The following is a 20,767-nucleotide window of genomic DNA, read 5'->3' on the forward strand; positions in this document are numbered from 1 at the left end:
TGCGAACTGACCCAGAGCGAGAAAGAAAGAGGCGACCCCGCGGGGGGGGGGTTAAAAAGACCACACGATTTGCATATGGTTAATCATTGGGATGTATGCAAATATAGCTTGCCCATTGCTTAGCATCGATCAGAAGGCGAGCCAGCCGGGTTGCAGAAGAGTGGGGGGGGGCGGAGTAGAGAGGGATCATGCCAGTCTTCCTTTGGCTGCCATCCACCCTGCCATGAAGACTGTAGAGAGATGCTTAGGATGGATGGAGACTGGAAAAGGGATTTTTAAAAAGCAGAGGAAGGGAGTGAAAAAGATCATACATCCCGCTCCCGTGTTACCAAAGGTAGGCAGTAAGAACAGGTTTTTTGGTTCTATCCCTGTAGCGTCACGCAGGATGGAGAGAGACACCACAGGGCTATGAGAAGCCAAGCAGGGGAGAGCTTGTCACACAGCCGCCGATGGGAGAAGAAGTGAAGTCAAATAAATTAATAAATGGCTGTGGTAGTACAGGCCGGGCGTCGTTAGAGGGCGCTGCACGGCCAGGTCCCCACCTGCCATTTGGTTCTCTTGGCAGCCTGGGGAGCGCAGCGGGAGGGATGGGGGCGGAGTATAAGAGGAAGTGCAGGAGCCACGGAGAGCCGGGGAAGCCATTTGAGAACAAAGGCAGGTTTAGTCCAACTTGGGGAGGGAGCAAAAGTATCCTGTTTGGTGTTGGATCTTTTGGCGGTAACAGTTGGAAGGGAGGGAAGCCCTGCTGTCATTTATGTGGATTTATAGCCCGCCATATTTCAGAGACTCAGGGTGGGTTGCAAGGAACATGTCTCCGTCCTGACTGCCATTGACTCTCCAAGGTTTCAGAATCAGACAGAAGTCTTTCCCAGTATTTCCCTCTATGGAAATGCCAGAGATTGGACGTGGGACATTCTGCACTGCTCCACTACTGAGCTGTGGACTTTCCTCCAAGCCATCAGCTTCCCTGGCTCTGCCCAAGAGAATTGCACACGTCCCTTTTTACAACCCAGCCAGCACTACAGACACAAAACTGTTCTAAAATCTTCCCACCTGCCATTTGTAATGTGATTCAACAGCTGCCCCCTAAGGATCAAAAAGATAGTGGGGAGCAAAGACTCTTGAAGTGCAACCCTCCCCTCCCCACATGCATGCACACACATCATTCATAGTAGAATTGTAAAGCTGGAAGGGACCACGAGAGTAATCTAGTCCCAACACCCTGCAATGCAGGAGTCGTTTGCCCAACGTGGGGCTGTAACCCATTGCCCTTAGATTAAGAGTCTCATGCTCTACCAGCTGAGCTCTACCCTTCAGTCCTGCAAGATTCATCCATATAATTCAGGCTGCAGCAGAGAGTAAGAGAGAAGGGGAGATTTCTTGCCACTTGCCAAGATTTCTTGCCAACGGGCTTGCAGGAGAGCCCCAGGTAAATCAAGTGAGTGAGCCAAAACACACACTAAGGCACACACACCTCAAGCCCACCTTCAGCTTCCCTGGCCATCTTGACCCGGGACCAAATGAGTTGATCAGGGAGGCATGGGTGCCATGCAAAATTCACCCATATCATACACCCTGAGGGAATTTTACTGGAACTCAGGTCTGTTCCACCCAGTAACTCACTCTAGTTGCAAAATCTCTTTGGGTGCCTCCCCCTCCCCCATGCTCCCAGGCCTGGAGAGCAAGTGCCCTTTGGGATTTTCTGTGGAGTGCTAGAATGGCCTACTTCTTGTTCTCATTGATCCCTGTTTCCTTTTTGACACAGTTTCCACCCCAAAATCCTCCACTGGAAATTGAAAATAGTAATTTCTGGGTCACAGTTTCCTTTCAAAATCATTTCATGGCAGGTAAAGTCAATGGCTGCTAGTCAATAGCTGAATTATTATATGACTGTATATATCAATGTGAAACATAAAGAGAATAGGTCCCTGCCCTATAGAGCTTGCTGTCTATAGTTCTTTAAATATGTGTTTTGTTATTTTTTGTATATACCATAAAAAACAAAAACAACACTAACAAAGAAATCACAACTCCCACTCAATGCAAAAGTTGTTTTCTATGTGAAAAGATCAGATTTTGAAAATATCTGATATCTCAAGGCATCTTGCCATAGCAATTCATGTGTGGAGAGTGGTCATGGGCGTAGCCAAGGGAGGTGGGGGGCAGCTGCCCCCCATCAAGTAAAACAATGGAAATAATTAACTAACTGACCTATCGTGTCGGTTGTTCCCCCTCACAAAAATCCTGGCTATGCCCATGAGAGTGGTTGGTTGTGTTCTTTAGTAGCCACATATGTAATAAAAGCAAACTAATACATAATGAAGTTGTCAATCCAGGTGTTATGTATATGTGTAGTTCTATGTATGGCCAGTTATTCAATTAAAGCTAAAAACCAAATCTGTTGGTATCAGGTTTCAAACATATTCGAGATGGGGGCTTTCTAGAACTTTGCAACAGCAAATATTGCTTTGGCAAATATGAATAAAAGCAAGTCCTTTTGAAATAATACAGGTCTCAGATTTCCCGAGTTTCCATCGCTTTTGACCCCTGAGATTCTGAAAGAGTATCATACTTGGAAGTCCTCCTGATTAGCCACCTCTGTCTCTACTCATCTTGTGGCTCAGACTACAAATTTATTCCTCTAAAACTTTCCTACTGGTTGTAGCTGTTTGATATCTGACTCATAAAATGTGTGCAGTGGAAGGGAACTGTTGGGGGATCCAGCCTAACCGGGGCTCTTATGAAAAGGATGGTATATAAATGCCATAAATAATGGCAAGGATAAATAAAAATAACTCCCTTGCATTGGGGGCAGAGCCCTTGTGTACCAGAGATGCTCAAAACTCCAAAGTTAACTCTTCATATGGAATAAAAGGGGTGGATGTGGGAGACCTCTCAACATGCCAAAAGAGTGGCATCTTGATTTAGGAAGTAAACAGAAGCAGCATGCTATAAAAAGTGGCACAATTTTGGTGCAGTATAGTACTTATTCAGTGCAGGAAAGTATGGTATTCCTCATCTGTTTTGGGAGGAGACTATATCTCTGTCTATGTGCAGATGGTGTTCCTTTCAGATAATTCACATATTGCTGTTTGAGTTTGCTAAATACATGTACCCTAACCTGTGGGACCCAGGTGGCGCTGTGGGTTAAACCATAGAGTCTAGGCTAGGGCTTGCTGATCAGAAGGTCGGTGGTTCGAATCCCTGCCACGGGGTGAGCTCCTGTTGCTCGGTCCCAGCTCCTGCCCACCTAGCAGTTCGAAAGCACGTCAAAGCGCAAGTAGATAAATAGGGACCGCTCCAGCGGGAAGGTAAACGGTGTTTCCATGCGCTGCTCTGGTTCGCCAGAAGTGGCTTTGTCATGCTGGCCACATGACCCGGAAGTTGTCTGCAGAAAAACGCCGGCTCCCTTGGCCTATAGAGCGAGATGAGCGCTGCAACCCCAGAGTTGGACACGACTGGACCTGATGGTCAGGGGTCCCTTTACCTTTACCTAACCTGAGATTGGAATATATTTTGAGCTTTGGATCCACTACTTTGGAATAGTGAGTAGGATAAACAGCAATCCAATCAATATAGGGTTGGGAGCAATTTATGTTTACATAAAATTACCACCTTAATGCTTTTTTCTAAAAACTTTACAAATTAAAAAAACACCCAACTTCCCTTCCCTTCACCAAAACCTACAAGCTGTGAAACTTACCTATTGCCTTCTCTCTAGCACCAAGCTTTGCTTGGCTCCAGTCCAGTCCCTATATCCAAATACTCACTGAACCCAGAAGCTTTTGTTGGCAGGCTGGGGCAGCTGTTTATAGTTTGCACACCACCCAAGTCTCCAAGTGGTGCAATATTTCAGGGGCTCCAGGGTTCTACCCAGGGTTTGGTTTCCTTGGAATGAGGGACAGCAGAGACTGTCTTTAGGGTATATGGTTTATAAACACATGTATACAACCTGAGTCTATGATGAAGGGGCTCACAGCATTAACAGCGCAGGAGATCTTGCTTCTCCCATCGTCACAGCCTTGGATTCAAGCAGAATTCAAGCGTGGTATGGCTCTCACTCTCAGGCTTCTGCCTTCCTCTAGCCCTGCTCACATACTCAACTCTAACTTTGTCTTCCTCACTACCAGCCAGGTGAGGGGGGGCACCCATTTGCCCTCTGGCACAGAGCAACCTCCTTTTGTCCAAGTTGACTGGCAGTGGCTCTCTCCCAGCCCTAACTTGGAGATGCCAGCAATTGAACCTGGGACCTTCTGCATGCAAGGAAGATGCTCCACCACTGAGCTAGGATGCAGCTACCTCCAGGCTGTTGAGAGATGCCCGTTTCTCTCCCACTTGTGTCCCCCCACCCCACTTCTTCTTCTTCCACAGTGCACAGCTTCTGCTGCAACCATAGAATTAGGGCTGGGAAGTTTGAAACACAGATACCACAAAAGGGGGAGCATTTTGGCTGAGTCCTTCTAGCAGCAGTGGGAAAGCAGAACAGCTCAGAGGAACAAAGGAACCCTTCTCTATTCATGACACTCGACTTTTGCTGGCAGGGAACAAGGGAATGAGGAAGAAAGAGAGAGAAAAATAGACACAAGAGAGAATGAAAATGTCCAGCACCAGGATTCCAGCTGCCTTTAATGAGAGAGATCTGTCCTCCCTTCGGGGAAAGGAATGGGGGCTAATGGGATAGCATAGGGAAGGAGGGCAGGACTCCTGGGTTCTCTGAGTGGGAGCAGTGAGGTGACAGGGGACTAGAGTAGCAGGGGGTGTTGGGAACTGAGGTTCTGAGTACTTGGGGTGGGGGTGGAGGTAAAGAAGAGCCTGACATCAGAATAAAAAATCCACATGCAGGAAAAATCCATGATCAGGGGCCAGCAGGAGCACAGATACTTTTACGTCAGATTTTTAAATTCAAGTACATTTGGCAGGCAAAATTCATGAGTAGGCGATACAATTCCTGGTTGTGTTTGCTCACAGATCTTTCCTGGAAATTCCCTGTGGATTCTCTGTATTCTAACGTGCCATTTCCACACACACCCCACTTGGGTGTTTTCCCTCCCATATGTATTCTTTTACAGACAGAAAAGAGAAAAAGCCCACATTAAAATCATGCTTGACAGCATGGTAGAATATTCTAGTGGTTTAAAGTGGAGGTACTGGGGAGTCATTAAGAGAGGGGAAGTGGTGTGTCTTAACACTGGAGATGGCTGAGACTGGTGGTGTGCCTAAGATTGGAGATCGGTGTCTTAAGAAGATGGGTGTCTAAGATGCTGTGCAGGCATACAGATCCACCCGTTCAACACATATGTACATGCTGTGATAAATATCTACTGACACACAGGCGTAAAACTAAGCCACTCATAAAAAACACCCCTGGGGGAAATTAATGTTGATACAGAAACACACACAGTCACATACACATATTTATTTATTTTTACATTTTCAGGTGTGTATATATTGAGGGCTGAATATGCCCCAATCCTAGGAGGAGAATAGCCAGGCTGAATCAAACCAGCATCCTTTCTGTTTAGCATCCTGCTTCCAGTAGCAGGCAAGCCAAAAGCTGCTGGGTGCTCACAAGGAGGGCATGAAGGCAGTGGCTTTCCTCTCTGATGTCACCAGCCCCTGTTCTTCTGAGGTATACTTTATATATGGAGGCTCCATTTCACTGCCATGACAAATAAGCTGTTGCTGGCCCTAAACTCCACTTATTTGTCTAATCAGACTTTTTGTTAGAGCACCCTAAGGTAACAGCCATTGCTGCCTCATATGGTAGTGAACTCCATAGGTGAAATATGAGCTGTTTGAAAAAGGATGTCCTGGCACCAATCTTGAACCAATTTCTGAACAGTTTTACTGGGTGATCTTGAGTTCTGTTCTTAAGAAAGAATTTCCTCCTCTCTGCACAGTTAATAATTTTATGGATTTCTCTCATGTCCTACCCCACCTTCCTTTTTTTCAGAACTAAAAAGCTCCCAACTGAAAATGTAAGAAGAATTCTCTTGTGGGATTACACCAAGAGCTATACAATCATACACTTTCCTTGCTGTGCACAAACATTTGCTTGCAGATACTGTATAACTTTTTTACAAGCAAACACTTACCAGAACAATTCACAGGTTTGTGATACACACATTATACAATTAATATGAAAGCATGTTTCTAGGCTCTTGATTTCACCCAGGGCAAACAAGATACAAGCAGGTGTGTGTACAGTGTGAAGAGAAATATACTAATCTGCACGTGTTGTCATACACATTTGCCAGGTGCTCCCCATTCACACAGGTGCTTGAATCCAGAGACTCCTGCATACACATTTTTAAACAGTCTCTCTCTTTCCCTGCACCCCACTCCTCTTCTGTCTCTCTCATGCTCTCTCTCCAGCTCCAATATGGGAGCTTGTGCAGGAACAGTGTGTTCTTTGTAGATGTGGGAACATCATGTTACAGAAGATGTGCAACATTCTCACTTGAGCCCCCTAATCATTCCAATGCAATTAAAACCACCACAGCAGCAGCCGGTGCAGCAACCATAAAAAAAGCCAGGCCTACAACCAAGGGGGAGGCTAGAAAATGTACATCTCAGGAGACACCTGGAAGTGTAATGAAACGTTACACTACTCAAACCTATCTGGATCGAGGTTTGTTCCTGATGTGTGCATCACTTGACTTCTTTGTTTTGATTCTTCCTCTCCACTCAGGAATTCCAGGCTTCCAGCTGATCCAAATGACATGCTCTCACCTGCATGCCTTCAGGTTTTTTCTTTTTAACCTGACATGACTTGAGCCTCAGCACTTTTATCTTCCCCAGAAGCCTCACTTCTTGAGGCTGGCTGCAGTTGCTCAGGATTTAGAGAAGACACCCTGTGCACATTTAGAAGCCCTTTTCTCTATTGTTCACTTTTCCAGGATGGACCTTGCATTGACAGCAGGCTCTAGGGCTGAGGCTTGGCTGAGCCCTGTCACAAGATAAGTCCTGGAAGTCCTGCCCCCAAAATTCCCCTGCTTTGGCCCACCAAATTTGACTCAGTCCCAGAAAACCTCTCATATTTTGACTCCAGGCATCCCTTGCTTTAATGCTCAAGGCAGCCCTCACAAGCCCCTGAAGTTCCTGAATTTCTCCCTCCCTCAAAATGGTGTGTGCTCCTCTTCCACCCCCACCTGGCAGCGACATTTCCTGGGAGGTATTGGATGTGGTAGGTGGAAGCTGGCTCCCGAGGAAGGGAAGGAAGGCCCATTATGTTTATTGCCCCTATATGAGGAGGAAAGTGGTACCATCTGGCCTTGGGGGTCTCTGTGGCAGTGAATGGGAAAGAGAATGATTCATTTATTCCTCTTCCCACCCCATGGTGGTTGCCATTGGCAGTTGCTGCCTAGTGAAATTCATGTCTCCCTGCTTTTTAAATACTTGGTTAATTGCTTTTTCGGATACGCTCTGCTCCTCACGAATGAGGCCAGAATAACTATTATGCCCTAGGAAGCATGATTTTTGGGTTCACTGGAAGAACCTAGCGAGCTATACAGTGAGGGGAGAATTGGGGGTTGGCCATGCAAGAGTCTGCAGGCTACTGAGTCGGAACATGAGGGAGGGGGAATGGCAGGAGGAGGCACAAAGGGGGGGTGCCTGGCTCTTTGGATGATCAGAAGGGGAAGGATAGCATTTTGTTAATTAATCTATAGATGGGACAGGGTTCCTCTGGAGCTAGGCTTCTTGGCTTTCCCCCATTCCAAGCGTTCTTCCCCTTGTGCCAGTTCCACAGGAAGGGTGGAATTGGTTTGTTTGTTCACCTCTGAGGACCAGATGGAAAACAACATGCCGTGAGCTGGAGAGCCACTGCTAATAGCACATTTTAAATGCATATCATTTTCATACAGTTTATGTGGATGTGGCAGGTGCCAAGCAGCAGTCAACAGGGGTGCTGTGCTTATTTTATGCTAATCTTGGAAATAGCATAACTTGAACAGCAAGAAAAAAGATGTAAGGCGGCCATAGGTCAGTAACTTGGACAGGGGAAACAGCGGGGAGGGAGGGCATCATCCCATTCTCTGGAGATTTCTTTGCAACCCTCTAAATGAAAAAGAGAAAAAAGGATGCTTTTAATGTGAATTGTCCTCGTATGAATAGAGATTTCTGTTCCTGAGTCTTTTGATTTGCCTGAATGCTTCAACAGCCCGATTAGAATCATGTTGTCTCTTCAAAAAAGAAAGATGGGATTGTCAGGATACAAACAAGCTGGAGGCCGCAAAACATGCCACCCGTGCTGTGGAGAAGACAAAGCTAAATCTGCATGCCGACCAGATGACCCCTGCTTCGGCTAACTACAGGCCTGGTTACCACAACTCTCACTCGAACCTTTGAATACATTCTTCCTGAATGGAAAACCAGAGGCACAGACTATTGGTCAGATGGGCGCCCTGGGGGCGGGGGGGGGGGAATAGCTGTAGCTCAGCGATAGAAGAAGCACATTGAATATAAAATGTCCTAGTCCCATTGATGTCTGGCAACTCCGAGTAGGGCTGGGAAAGATCCTGCTCTCAGAAATCCCAACAAGCAACTGGCAGTTAGCACAAGACTGAGCTAGATGGATTAGTGGTCTGACTTGGTGAAAGATTTGCCGCAATTCGCTCAAGTAGAACTGCTCAAATGTGGAGCTACAGCACTTTAGTGAGATGCCACAAGTTAGGCAGGGTCTTGTCAAATCCAGGCTCAGCAGCCACAAACCTGACAGTACAAACTGGGGAGGAAGAAAGCGCTCGCTGGATTCAGAGCAGACTTATCCTAGCTGCCTGTTTTATGAATGTCTGGGCCAGAAAGTCTCACAGCACTGTGAGAAATGCAGAAATCATCCACAGCTGTAGTTGTCTACAAAGCTTTTAAACATGTCCCTAAACACTCTTCAACTGATATGGAGTTATGTCCACCTGTGGATAAAGTGTTTTTTTAAAAAAACAAAAACCAGTGTGAACAGGAAGGGACTAAATACCAATCCTGAGGTTACACTGCCCTCTGTTGTCCACAAAGGAGACTGCAAATGAAGAAAAGAAATCGCTTTTTCACTCTTTAGGGGTGCTTCCAGACTCTCATTATTTTGGGGTGGGATTCAGCAGTGGCGGACTTTGGGCTTTCAAATTTCAGTGGTGCCCTGTGCAACACCAAAATTTGACACCCCCTGCCTCTCGCCTTCTGTTTTAAGTCATTGTTCTGACACCCCCTGCAGTACCCTCTGCTTGGCACTGTTAAGTGAGGAACACTTCACAAATGATGGAACTCCTGCATGGGAGTCACTGCTGCCTAGGCATTTCTGTGAAGTGTGCATAGATTGTCATGTATTATGATTCTAAACATGTGACATATGCTATATGTGCATGTGGTGGGAAGACATGATTCGCTGCAACTTCCCACTGCATGTAGATATGTTGTATTGCATACATATATTATGATTATGATTGTAATTTTCATTGAACTGTTTGTTCCAAACCACTTTTAATATTATATTTTATATCAAGTATCTAAATTTGAAAATTGGGAAGGGGCAGCAAAAATTACATCCAACAGGACAGGAACAGATATATGCAGACATATCTGATGTGTGTGCACGTGTGCATCATCCTTAATAACTGGCTACACCAAGACAATTAAACTAGCTTAATTTTTATTAACAATATGCAATCATAACTGAGGGGGAAAGGGCAGGTCTTTGGAGAGCTTTGTAGTTTTGCAGAAATTCCACTGGCTGGTAACAGCGCCCTCTGCTGGGCTCAGGGCCTCCTATGAAGCACAGCTGCCCCTACCAGAGCCAAGCTTTTTTCTGCCCACTTCCTAAAGACTTCTTGAGACTCCATACCCAGTAACATTGCAGTATGTACCCCTGTCCTAGTTGAGCTGCCACCCCTTCCCCACAGCACAGAAAGAGAAAGACAGAATGCTACCAAACACAAACTCTGGAGGGTGGATTGGAACAAGCTCTTGTGATTACTGGGATGGGAAGTGGCTGCAATGCAGGAGGAACAGGACCTGTAGCATTCTGGTTGAACTCCCAATTCCTATTATCCTTAGCTAGCATGGCCAATGGTGAGGGATGGTGGGAGTGGTAGTCTAGCAACCCCTAGAGCAGTGTTTTTCAACCACTGTTCCGCGGCACACCAGTGTGCCGCGAGATGTTGCCTGGTGTGCCGTGGGAAAAATTCCAGCCAGAATATCAGCTTTGTGTTCAGCCAAACAGGCCCTGGTTGCGCACTGAATAAAGTATTTTATAATTTTTCATATTTCTGTTTACTATTTCATAATAAAGTAATTATAAAATACTTTCTTTGTGTTATTTGATTCCTATTCAAGAGAATTACTTTATATTATATAGTCAATATAGGCACAGAGTTAAATTTTTTAACATTTTCTAATGGTGGTGTGCCTCGTGATTTTTTTCATGAAACAAGTGTGCCTTTGCCCAAAAAAGGTTGAAAAACACTGCCCTAGAGTGCAACAGGTTTCCAGTCCCTGTTCTGGTGGATCAGATGGTTGGTTGGCATCCGTCTGTCTCAGAAGACCACCGCCTTCGGGGTTGAAGTCAAACTGCTGGACAGTTACAGTGCTATGGCTGTAGAGACTGATACAGGAGAGACATGTTTTTTGCATCTGGGGCAGATGAAGGCATCCAGTTGTGCTATTGCAGATGCACCATGGCATTTCTTCTCTCTGTGCTCCTCCCAGTGGTCATTTCTCCTCTGGTCTCCAGGCACTGCAGTCATCTGCAAGGGATTCTCACAGAGCGGGGCTGATATTGCCAGCCTTCACGTCATGTTTGCAGACACCTTTGTAATGCAAAGATGGTCTACTAGTACCTGAAGCCAGCTCCCTATAAACATGTCCTTGGGGATCCTGCCATCTTCCATTTTGTGGACATGACCAAGCCAGCACAGACATCGTTGAGACAGACGTGCAAACACGCTGAGAATGTGAGCTTGGCAGAGCACATCTTTGTTTGAGACTCTGTCCTGCCATGTGATGGCCAAAATCTTCCTGACGCAGTGCACGTGGAAGATGTTGAAGCATTGCTCCTGTTGCGGTGTGTAAGTGGCCCCCGACTCACTGCCATAAAGCAGCATGCTCAACAAGTAAGCCTGGTCAACCATCATCTATATATTGAATGTAATAGCACCACATTCTCCCATACCCTTTAGGAGAGGCGATTCATTGCTGGTTATGGTGGAAATCGTCTGCCACCTCAAGCATATGGTCACCAATACTGATGCCTGGAGATTACCAAAAGTGTGTGTGTGTCGTCGTCCCCCCTCCCCCCCCCCGTTTCAATATGCATATAAGCTATTATCTGCTGGTGTTATTATGGAGTTTCTGTTCTGGGCTCTGGAACACCCTTTTGACCTCCCTAAGCTAGTGATTCCGCTCAGAAGCCAGAAATAGGAGCTGGAACTCTCGCTGCTTTCTTCAGTTGAGTCCCAACCCTCCAGCTTGCCTAACCCAGCCCAGCTGTGGGTGTGGCGAGACTTCCTCCTCCCCCTTTTGTGGCCTTCTTTTCCAGAAATCCTTACATCCACACACGCCAGCTTACTTAGATAAAAAAGGAAGAAGAAATAAAAACAAAAGATTCTTTTCCTCTCGATCACGCACTACCCACCCCCATCCTCCTGGGACCTGCTCCTGCTCCCAAAGGTTATATTCGTCTACTCTTTCCGCAGATTTCCCGCTAGGAAGCTAAGCAAACCTCTCCACAACACACCCGGAACACCATGAATGTATTCCGCTTCCTAGGAGACATCTCTCATCTATTAGCTATAATCATCTTGCTGCTGAAGATCTGGAAGACAAGATCATGTGCTGGTAAGAAAGAAGGCGTTCCGCTGCTCACCCTCTTACGTGGGAATGTAAAATGTTATTTATTCCCGACCTGAAAGTGATCACATAACAATGGGAGACAACCTGTAATTGACTAGTTTACGCTTGTAATTTATTCATGCAATTACTTCCTCTCCTTTCCCTTGAAGGCTGCAATCATATGCACGTTTACCAGGGAGTAAGCCCCACTGGAACTTACTTCTGAGTAACCTGTCACAGGATTGCATAGTGACAACTTAGCAGTTTCCCTTTATTTTTTCCCAGGTTTCTATTTCAGGAACTGAAAGACAGCCCTGTTGCAATTCTGTTTTCTTCCTGACTTAGAGATTTATGAAATGTAATTTTTAAAAATGTGACACTGGGTTTTGATAATATAAAAGTTATTTCTTGCCTGTCGTTGAAACATCATGCACAACAAAATCTGTTTTCATAAGGAATGCAGAACCATATAGCTGGTTATTATTTGTTAAACCTTTCCTTTGCTAAATAGTTCCGTCTCATACTACAGACTTTGAGTCTATGGATGTTTACTTGAAGTCATGCCCCATTTTGCTCAGTGACGATTACTTTTAGGTAACTGTGCATAAATTTTGCAACCTTAAAGATATGAAAATGTCTTCCCTTTATCATTTTTAAAGTCTTCAGATAGTAGATTTAAACATCCATTTCCATATCATCTTAAGAGTTCATATCAACTTCAGTAATTGAGGAACTTTACTACTGTAATGTTGTGAGTTTGCTTTCTCTTGAATGATGCCCCTGACTCCATATAAGGCAGCTTCCTATGTTCCTAAATGTGTTTGGGAGTTTTCCTTACAGAAAAAAAAAAACAATTTTGTTAAAGCTGGTGACTGATTGTGGAATAATTTTTTTTCTATGTGTAGGATCTATGTATCTGTTGAATTCAACTTGTCCTTTAAAAGGAGATCCACCATTCATTTGTGGGTTTCTGTTTCCATTTTTTATAGCAATGCTTTATAACTAAAACATAGTATATGAAGCTTGCTTTTAGGAAAGGATACCCCCCTGCCAAAGTAGCATAGTTATCCTGGCCAGGCATGGGTTAATTGGCCTTTGGGGTGGGGAAGAAAGCTATAATGAGGGGGGGATCAAAGTGGAAGTTTTAATTTTATGCTTTGTGGAATTCAGTGGGGAGAAGCTGGTTGCATGGAACTTGACAGAGGCTGGATGATGACGTGGAAGATAGTTCAGATTAGACTGGCAAAGTTTATTCAGTCTCCTCCTCCTGAAAAAAAAATAGAATCTGATTTTCTAGTTGTCTGGGTGGTTCCAGGTGGTCTGTAGAGAGTAAAAGGGTTGGGTGGAGGGAAGCCAGAGGCCCTGCAGTGTGGATTTCCTTAGGCCTGAATAGGAAACTTCCTCCTGCTGGGAAGAACTGGGAAAGGCCGTGGATTATATCATGCATTAGGCCCAGTTGGAGATGCATCCCAGCACACTACCATCCTGCCTCTGTAGCTCTTTTGGATTATTTTTATTCTGTGCCTTTGTGTTGTATGCCTATGAATTTTTTGTGTTGAGGCTTGAGCAGTTGTGATGCTCAAGGGTTGGGTGTAAAATTATTGTGAATGAACATGGCTACTTTAAACGTTTGTTATTTCACAGAACCCTTGTGGTTATCTGTGAGTTTCACTGTCTTGTGCTTCTCTGTGCAGGGATTTCTGGGAAGAGCCAGATTCTTTTTGCCATTGTCTTCACCACTCGGTACCTAGACCTCTTCACCAACTACATCTCCTTGTACAACACCTCTATGAAGGTACTGGCTTTGACAGTGGGTTAGATGGGACCGGGTGGAAGGAGAGGATAACAGGCTTGGATGAAGCGTGGGTGGCATAAATCAGAGAGAAAGGGAAATGTTTAGGTAGGAGAGAAGGCCTTGTTCTCTGCCTGAAACACCTTGACACCACAGTCGGTTACAATAGTAGGAGATAGGATAAGGCAGGCTACAATTCTGTGCCCACCTACTGGGAGTAAGCACCATTGAATTCAATACAGTTTACTTCTGACTAGGTAGAGTAGCACTGTTCAACTGTGACATGTGCAAGCCTTTGTACTCAGAAGTACCGGTAAGTCCTGCTGAGCTCAGTGAAGCTTATTTCCAGGTATGTGTGTGCAGGATGCAGTCGTAAAATGTTGATATAAGAGGAAGCAAACGTTTGAGTTCTGCAGGGCACTTCATCAAGCGGAATAATTATAGTCTAAGACTTTGAAGTCTTTCTGCCCCATATTTCTGGACAAGCTTAGCAATAGCATATTATTATACAAGAAGGTTAAAAGCAAAACAGTGAATTATAACTTTGAAAAAGAGTACTGAAAAGTAAGTTACAGAATGTACTGAGAAGATCTACAAGCATGGTGTACCACTTTTCAATGTGATGCTAGTAGAATTAAGGAAAAGGGGGGAAATACATTGTTATAAGGGATTTGGGGTGCATGGGGGAGGTTGGTTAGATGCTAAAGAGGGCTTTTGAATCTAGGAATAAGAGAGGGACTATTTAATCTTTAAGACAGGTTTCCTAGGGATTCTCTATAACATGATTAGACTACAGGAGGGTTAGTTTACATGAAGAATTGGGGATGTGGAGTGATAGTTGATCTCAGTGATCCCTCTTGATCTATTTTGTCTCCTATAGGTGGTTTATATTGCGTGCTCCTATGCCACAGTGTGGATGATCTATAACAAATTCAAAGCCACCTATGATGGCAACCATGACACCTTCCGAGTGGAGTTCCTGGTCGTTCCCACAGCAGTGTTAGCTTTCCTAGTGAATCATGATTTCACTCCGCTAGAGGTAATTTAATGTATAGGTTGGTCCCCAAATGCCTGTCTCATAAAACAGAGGAAGGCAATCTTTTTGGCTCCACACATGCAGGGGTTGGTAGGAGTCACATGCCAGCAAATGTAGCAAGATTCAGTCCCGCCTGTCCACATAGTAACGCATCCATACAGCAGTGTCCAGTTGTGTATGCACAAACCCATGGAGATGAAAGGTATGCAGGGATGTCCCTCCCTGTGCATTTTACACCCCCCCCTCCCGGCAGCGTAATTGAGCCAGTCAGAAGTTTGGAAGGCTGGGGGTTTTAAATGCAGAGAAAGGCATGTAGAGGTGACCATCCCGGTGCTGCTTTCCCTCCATTAGGATGGCTGCATTCTAAAGTCCTTCACCATTTGCAACCAAATTCACTCTATTCTAGGCTTGCCATACGTCAGGAAAATTCCTGACATGTCATGGTTTTGGAGTGTAAAAATGGCGTAAGGGGGAAATTTTGCTGAATCAGATGTATGGCATGATGGGAAAGGCTGAGGAAACAGCACCAAAAACACTGTTTTGGGGTGAGGTTTCCTAAAAAAAGAAAAGCTCAACAATTTTTAATTTTAATCTAGTCTATCCCCCACTTCAACTGAGGAGTGGGGGAAAGTGCAGTGTTTCCTGAAGCAAAGCTGCACAGGGAGCAGTCAGGGATCACCAACTTCTGGCATCATTTAGTGTTGTGGCCAAGGGGCGCCAACAGTATGTCATGGGATATCTTTCCATCTTATGTGTTGGCATTGACTTCTTGCCCTTGGTCTTATTTTGCCTCGGTACTAATTCTCTATATATTTGTTTTCTCTTTTTAGGATTATAGGATTGGGCTTAGTTTTGTTTTCTAAAGCAACAAATAATATGTTCAACTGCACTTGTGTGTTTAGGCACAGACAAATAAACCTGAAGTTCATTATTCAAAATTAGTTCCAGTGAGGGGTGGATGGCATTCAAATGGGATTGTGATGTAGCTGAGACTATATGCTGCTCTGCCAAAAAAGAAATGCAATTTGTTAAAAAAGGAAAACATTTCCTATAATTGGAAGGGCAGAGGGACAGAATGGCTAGGACTAGAATATTTGTCCTCCAGATGTTGATGGACTACAGTTCCCATCATCCCTGACCATTGGCCATGATGGCTGGGACTGATGGGAGTTGGAGTCCAATGACACCTGGTCTCCATTTCTGAATTAGGGAGTGGTTTGTATCTCTTGAGTGAGGTGCTAGGTTTTGCACACAACACCCAAAGCAAATGCTAGTTCCGGGCAATCTAATGCAGGCTGCATCTACTCGTTGCAGTATTTCCAGTGGCTAATCATGTAAAAATGAGTTGGGTCAGATATACCCTTAATTTCTGTCCTGAATCTTGCTGTGTAATAGTAGACAGTACAAATAATTCACTTCTCAGCATCTAGAATTCTCAATTTTCCCTTCTTAAAATCCTCAAGCTAATGTTGAGATGGCAGCACAACTTTGAGGTTATTATGGACTGGCCCAGAGCTGTGCTTCATTATCAGTAATATGTAAATTACAATCATATTGTATCTCTCTTGGATGCCTCCAGATTCTCTGGACTTTCTCCATCTATCTGGAGTCGGTGGCTATCTTGCCACAGCTCTTCATGGTCAGTAAGACAGGTGAGGCCGAGACCATCACAAGTCACTATCTCTTCGCCTTGGGTGTCTACCGTGCCCTCTACTTGTTCAACTGGATTTGGCGTTACCAGTTTGAGGGCTTCTTCGACCTCATTGCCATTGTGGCTGGCTTGGTGCAAACCATACTCTACTGCGATTTCTTCTACCTCTACATTACAAAAGGTATTTTGGAAATAACAGGGGTGGAAACTAATTTCTTTATGTGATCATGTGTATATACGATAAAATGGGAGGCTAGGATTCAAGGCTTCTAGAGTGGAGTGGAATTAGCACAGTGAGTTGGGAGTCTATCTCAAGAAGATGCATATTTTATCTTGAATGAGCTGTGCTGCTATCTAAAAGATCACTAGAGGGTGCTGTACAGCTAGTATCAGGCCTCCACCTCTGTAGCTTGGAAAGACTTATTGACACTTTACTTATTGTAAATAGGCAACAAATTAATTAGCTGGTTAGTTCTTTCTCCTTGTGACTGGGAAGAGATGATACAGATAAATATTTCCCACATGAAGAAGTATAAATGCTTGGAACTTATCCATATACTGTGAGCATGTCTGGTCCAGCTCTGCCAGGTGAATTGGCCTACCAGGCATCTGGTTGTCAGTTATTTAGTTTTCTGTCTCAAGAACTAAAATGACTTGGAATATCTCTTGTAGGATGTTGAAAACTTGTGCATTTGTTGTTTTTTAAAGATAATGATAGGGTATATTTGGGCTGAGTGTATGTGTGCACACATTTGCACACCAAATATTGCAGTGTGGAATGGTCCTGTTCCTTTCATGTACATCATATTGTGGTCACTGAGCACATGCTTAGGTCTCATTGGGCTGTTTTGGATTCCCTTCCTGAAATATTTTTTTCCTGCTTCTGCAAAACCCACGGTTCCCCAGCCTGCTACCTCCCTCATTTCTTAGAATCATAGAGTTGGAAGAGACCACAAGGGCCATCCAGTCCAACCCCCTGCCAAGCAGGAAACACCATCAAAGCATTCCCGACAGATGGCTGTCAAGCCTCCGCTTAAAGACCTCCAAAGAAGGAGACTCCACCACACTCCTTGGATGCAAATTCCACTGTCGAACAGCTCTTACTGTCAGGAAGTTCTTCCTAATGTTCAGGTGGAATCTTCTTTCTTGTGGTTTTAATCCATTGCCCCGTGTCCGCTTCTCTGGAGCAGCAGAAAATAACCTTTCTCCCTCCTCTATATGACATCCTTTGATATATTTGAACATGGCTATCATATCTTAGTAGCTCCATTTTGGTTACATGGCTGCTGTATCTTGAAACAAGTTCACCATTAATATATATGATACTCGAGGCTTCACCTGCCAACCCCAACTACCCCCACACTCCTGCCTTAGACCAGAGGTTCTCAAGTTGTGGTCCATGGACCAGTAGGCCATGAGCATCATTCAGGTGATCTGCAGTGTGTCCGTGGATTTTTGGTTGAAGACAGATTATATATCCATCACATTAAGTATATTGGTTTTGGTTGTATTATTATTGCTTCTTTTTTCTTACATTGTGTTTTATTGTATTACAAATTGCATTACTACAACAGGCAGTGGAGCAGTGCAGTTGATTGGGTGGGGGCTGCACATTCTGACTCTACCTCTGTGGCTAACTTTGGCCTCCCATCTACGACCTTACATTTTATTATATGTATAGGTAATGAGCAGAATTTCCAGATGTGTTCATGCATTTTATAGTGCTACTTTAATTTCAAGGCTATAATTACTATTCCTGATTGGTGCACCTTTTTTCCTGAGACGTTGCTGAAAATGTATTTTTCCCTTACCAGAGGTTGTTGTATTTTCGTACTTTCTACAGCTATAGCAAGGCAAAATTCTCATAATTTTTTCTCTTTTCTTTTCTTTCTTCAGTTCTAAAAGGCAAGAAGTTGAGTTTGCCGGCATAGTTCACACTGAGCCCATGACAAAGATACTTTGGCCAAGAAGGATGAGGAGAATCCTTCACAGGAAGTTAAAAACAAAGTTTCTGGGGTTTTTTCTTTTTTTATTCTTACCAACGAAGTTAAGTCACCTGTTGATCTCTTCTTGCACCCTGAACTTTTACCTGAGTGTGATTTGGGTCAAAACAATGGATTGTCCTTCTGCTCAAGAGACTGATATAGAAGGGGTGAGGTGGGCAACAGCTTGGACTCCAAGCTTATAATGACTACTCCTGGTGATATATAGGTGGTAGGTTTCTCAAGGGCCCTTTTTATCATTGACCTCACTTTCTATACTCCTGACTCTATTTTGGTAATGAACTGCCACAGGTAGGAAATATTTTTAAAACAACAGCTACAACAACTGGACATCTCCCTCCTCTCACACTGTGCTCATGTTTTGGGCTTTGGGTTGACCACAGCTATGAAGAAATCTGAGTGCCGTGGGTCTATCCAGATAAACAGGAGCACTTACAAATTTAATCTATTTTCTTTAGATACTGATTATTTTTCTCTATTTTTAAAAAATACTGCTGGCAAGAAAAGACCACCCTAATACATTCTTACATTTGCTTCATTTTGAATATTATTTGATGGTTAATTCCTCATCTACTTTAAATAAAACAAACAACAATCATCCCAATTAATTAGTGCCTTTGTGGGAGGGATGGGAATTTAAATAAAAAGAAATCTGTTTTGTTGCCTGTTTGTATTGAAATCTTTGTGTTTCCCATTCCTGTACATTCATCCTTGTTTCCCATGCTATTCTCCTGTACAGTATTGCTGCTTTCTGTTAAAACAGTGGCTGCTTTCCCCCATCTCTTGAAGCTCTCTCTACTCATTGGCTTATATCAAACTAAGTTTTACCAGAATAGATTCATTGAAATTAATGGAAATGCCTAACTTTGATCAGTTCATTTCAGTGTGCCTACTCTGAATAAAGCTTAGCTGGATATAACCTACTGAGTTTAGTGGGGCTTTCTAAGTTAGGTATACAATTGTAGCCTTAATATTTGTGTTATGCTAAAACACATTTTCTGTAGTTGCCACTTTTCTCTGGTTCTCAAAGACGCTGCTGTCTCAGCAAAATTCCCTTTTATCTTAGCCAATCAAAATGTCATGTGTCCCCACCTGACACTAAAAGGGGCCTTTGAGCCTCTCTAGTGTTATTCTGGCCAGATGTAAATGTTAATGTGAGATGGAATAGAGAAGATAAATTGAAAGCTTGTTCGTCAATTTAAGCTTTCAGTTTGCATTGTAGACCGATTTACAGTGTGCTGATGGAAAAGTAAATCTTGCCAAGTTCAGTGGGGCTTACTCCCATGTATGAATATGTAAAGATTAGAGTCTTAAGCAAAAATGCTATAATTCTCATGTATGAAAGCAGCTTGGAAAATAATTAGAATTACTGGCTTGCAAAGAATGGTATGAGAAGTTTTCTACTTTATTGGAAATGTTATGCTAACATGTCATACATGTTGCTTGGAGGGAGCTCTTCTATCTCTGCAGATGAAGACATGCACCCACATGCAAATCTGCATTTGTAATTTATGCAGATGGATATGGACGATTTCTCTTCTTGAATTGGAATATATGAAAAATTGCACTCATGCTGCAATCCTATGCATACTTTACTGGAAGTAAGTCTTATTGAACTCAGTTGGAATTATTTCTGAGCAGACATGCACAGGAGCAAGATGGCATTTTCCCTCAAACTTCTTTCAGCGTCAAAGGCAGAAAACTATTTCAAATAGAAGTAAAGCCTAAGAGTTGCCATAGTTTGAGTGTCTAGTCATAGGGCAATGAATGGCCTGGGTAATGTTTCAAGTTCTATACCTTTAATATGATTATCCAGTAGCAGTCATTAGGTTTCTGTTTTGCTTATCATAAATAGCCAGTTTTCCAGATATTTGTGATATTTAAGGAGCTGTTGCTTGCTATAGAAAGCTACTAGCTACTTGAAACATTCAGTAGTCATTACTAGGTAAATTTGAGTCTGTGTGGCAGCATACACATATAAGCTAATCATTTATATCTTTCACGGAATCACAGAAAAACTTTACTGGATTAGGTTCTATACTGATACAGCCTTCAGGGCTAGCATCTATTTGATTACAGTAGCTAGCAAAAGTGCAGCAATGGCTATGGAAATTACAGCTTCAGGATGTATCTGTCTATAGCCTGGTTCAGGCCTAAAATTGTTCACACAAGTCCATACATCAAACATTCACAAGGCTTAAACAAGTAGTGTTGAACCAGTACAATGGTTCAATGCTAGGACTGTATATGAAGTGCTGCACACCAGCTGAGTGGCAGAGGGCAAATGTCACTCCAGTGTTTTCATTATTTCCTTGATTTCTTAAAGCTGGGACTGGCAGCCAGAATAGCTGCATTTTGCTATATCGTTGAGAAAAAAATGCGTGGCAGCTGTATATGCAGGTTGTCTCCCTTTTTTGTTATCTCCCCTGGCTGTAATATCTTTGGCTTTTTATGACTGGAAAACA

General features: G+C 43.6%; 1 protein-coding gene across 2 annotated transcripts in view; it reads left to right on the forward strand.

Moving 5' to 3' along the window:
* Nucleotides 1–18,971, forward strand: part of KDELR1 (KDEL endoplasmic reticulum protein retention receptor 1) — a 133,228-nt gene extending 114,257 nt beyond the window's left edge. The window contains exons 3-7 of one of the 2 annotated variants that reach the window (XM_033171260.1): nt 11,685–11,826; nt 13,515–13,615; nt 14,493–14,651; nt 16,228–16,480; nt 18,196–18,971. In XM_033171260.1, coding sequence (XP_033027151.1) covers nt 11,736–11,826; nt 13,515–13,615; nt 14,493–14,651; nt 16,228–16,480; nt 18,196–18,230 — 639 coding nt within the window. In that variant the 5' untranslated portion in view covers nt 11,685–11,735 and the 3' untranslated portion in view covers nt 18,231–18,971. Of the gene's footprint in view, nt 1–11,487; nt 11,827–13,514; nt 13,616–14,492; nt 14,652–16,227; nt 16,481–18,195 lie in introns of those variants that run through there. The other variant, XM_033171259.1, reaches the window with a different exon arrangement.
* Nucleotides 18,972–20,767: the final 1,796 nt, after the last annotated feature.

Source organism: Lacerta agilis, chromosome 14 (assembly GCF_009819535.1).
Source record: "Lacerta agilis isolate rLacAgi1 chromosome 14, rLacAgi1.pri, whole genome shotgun sequence".
NCBI classification, from domain to species: domain Eukaryota; kingdom Metazoa; phylum Chordata; class Lepidosauria; order Squamata; family Lacertidae; genus Lacerta; species Lacerta agilis.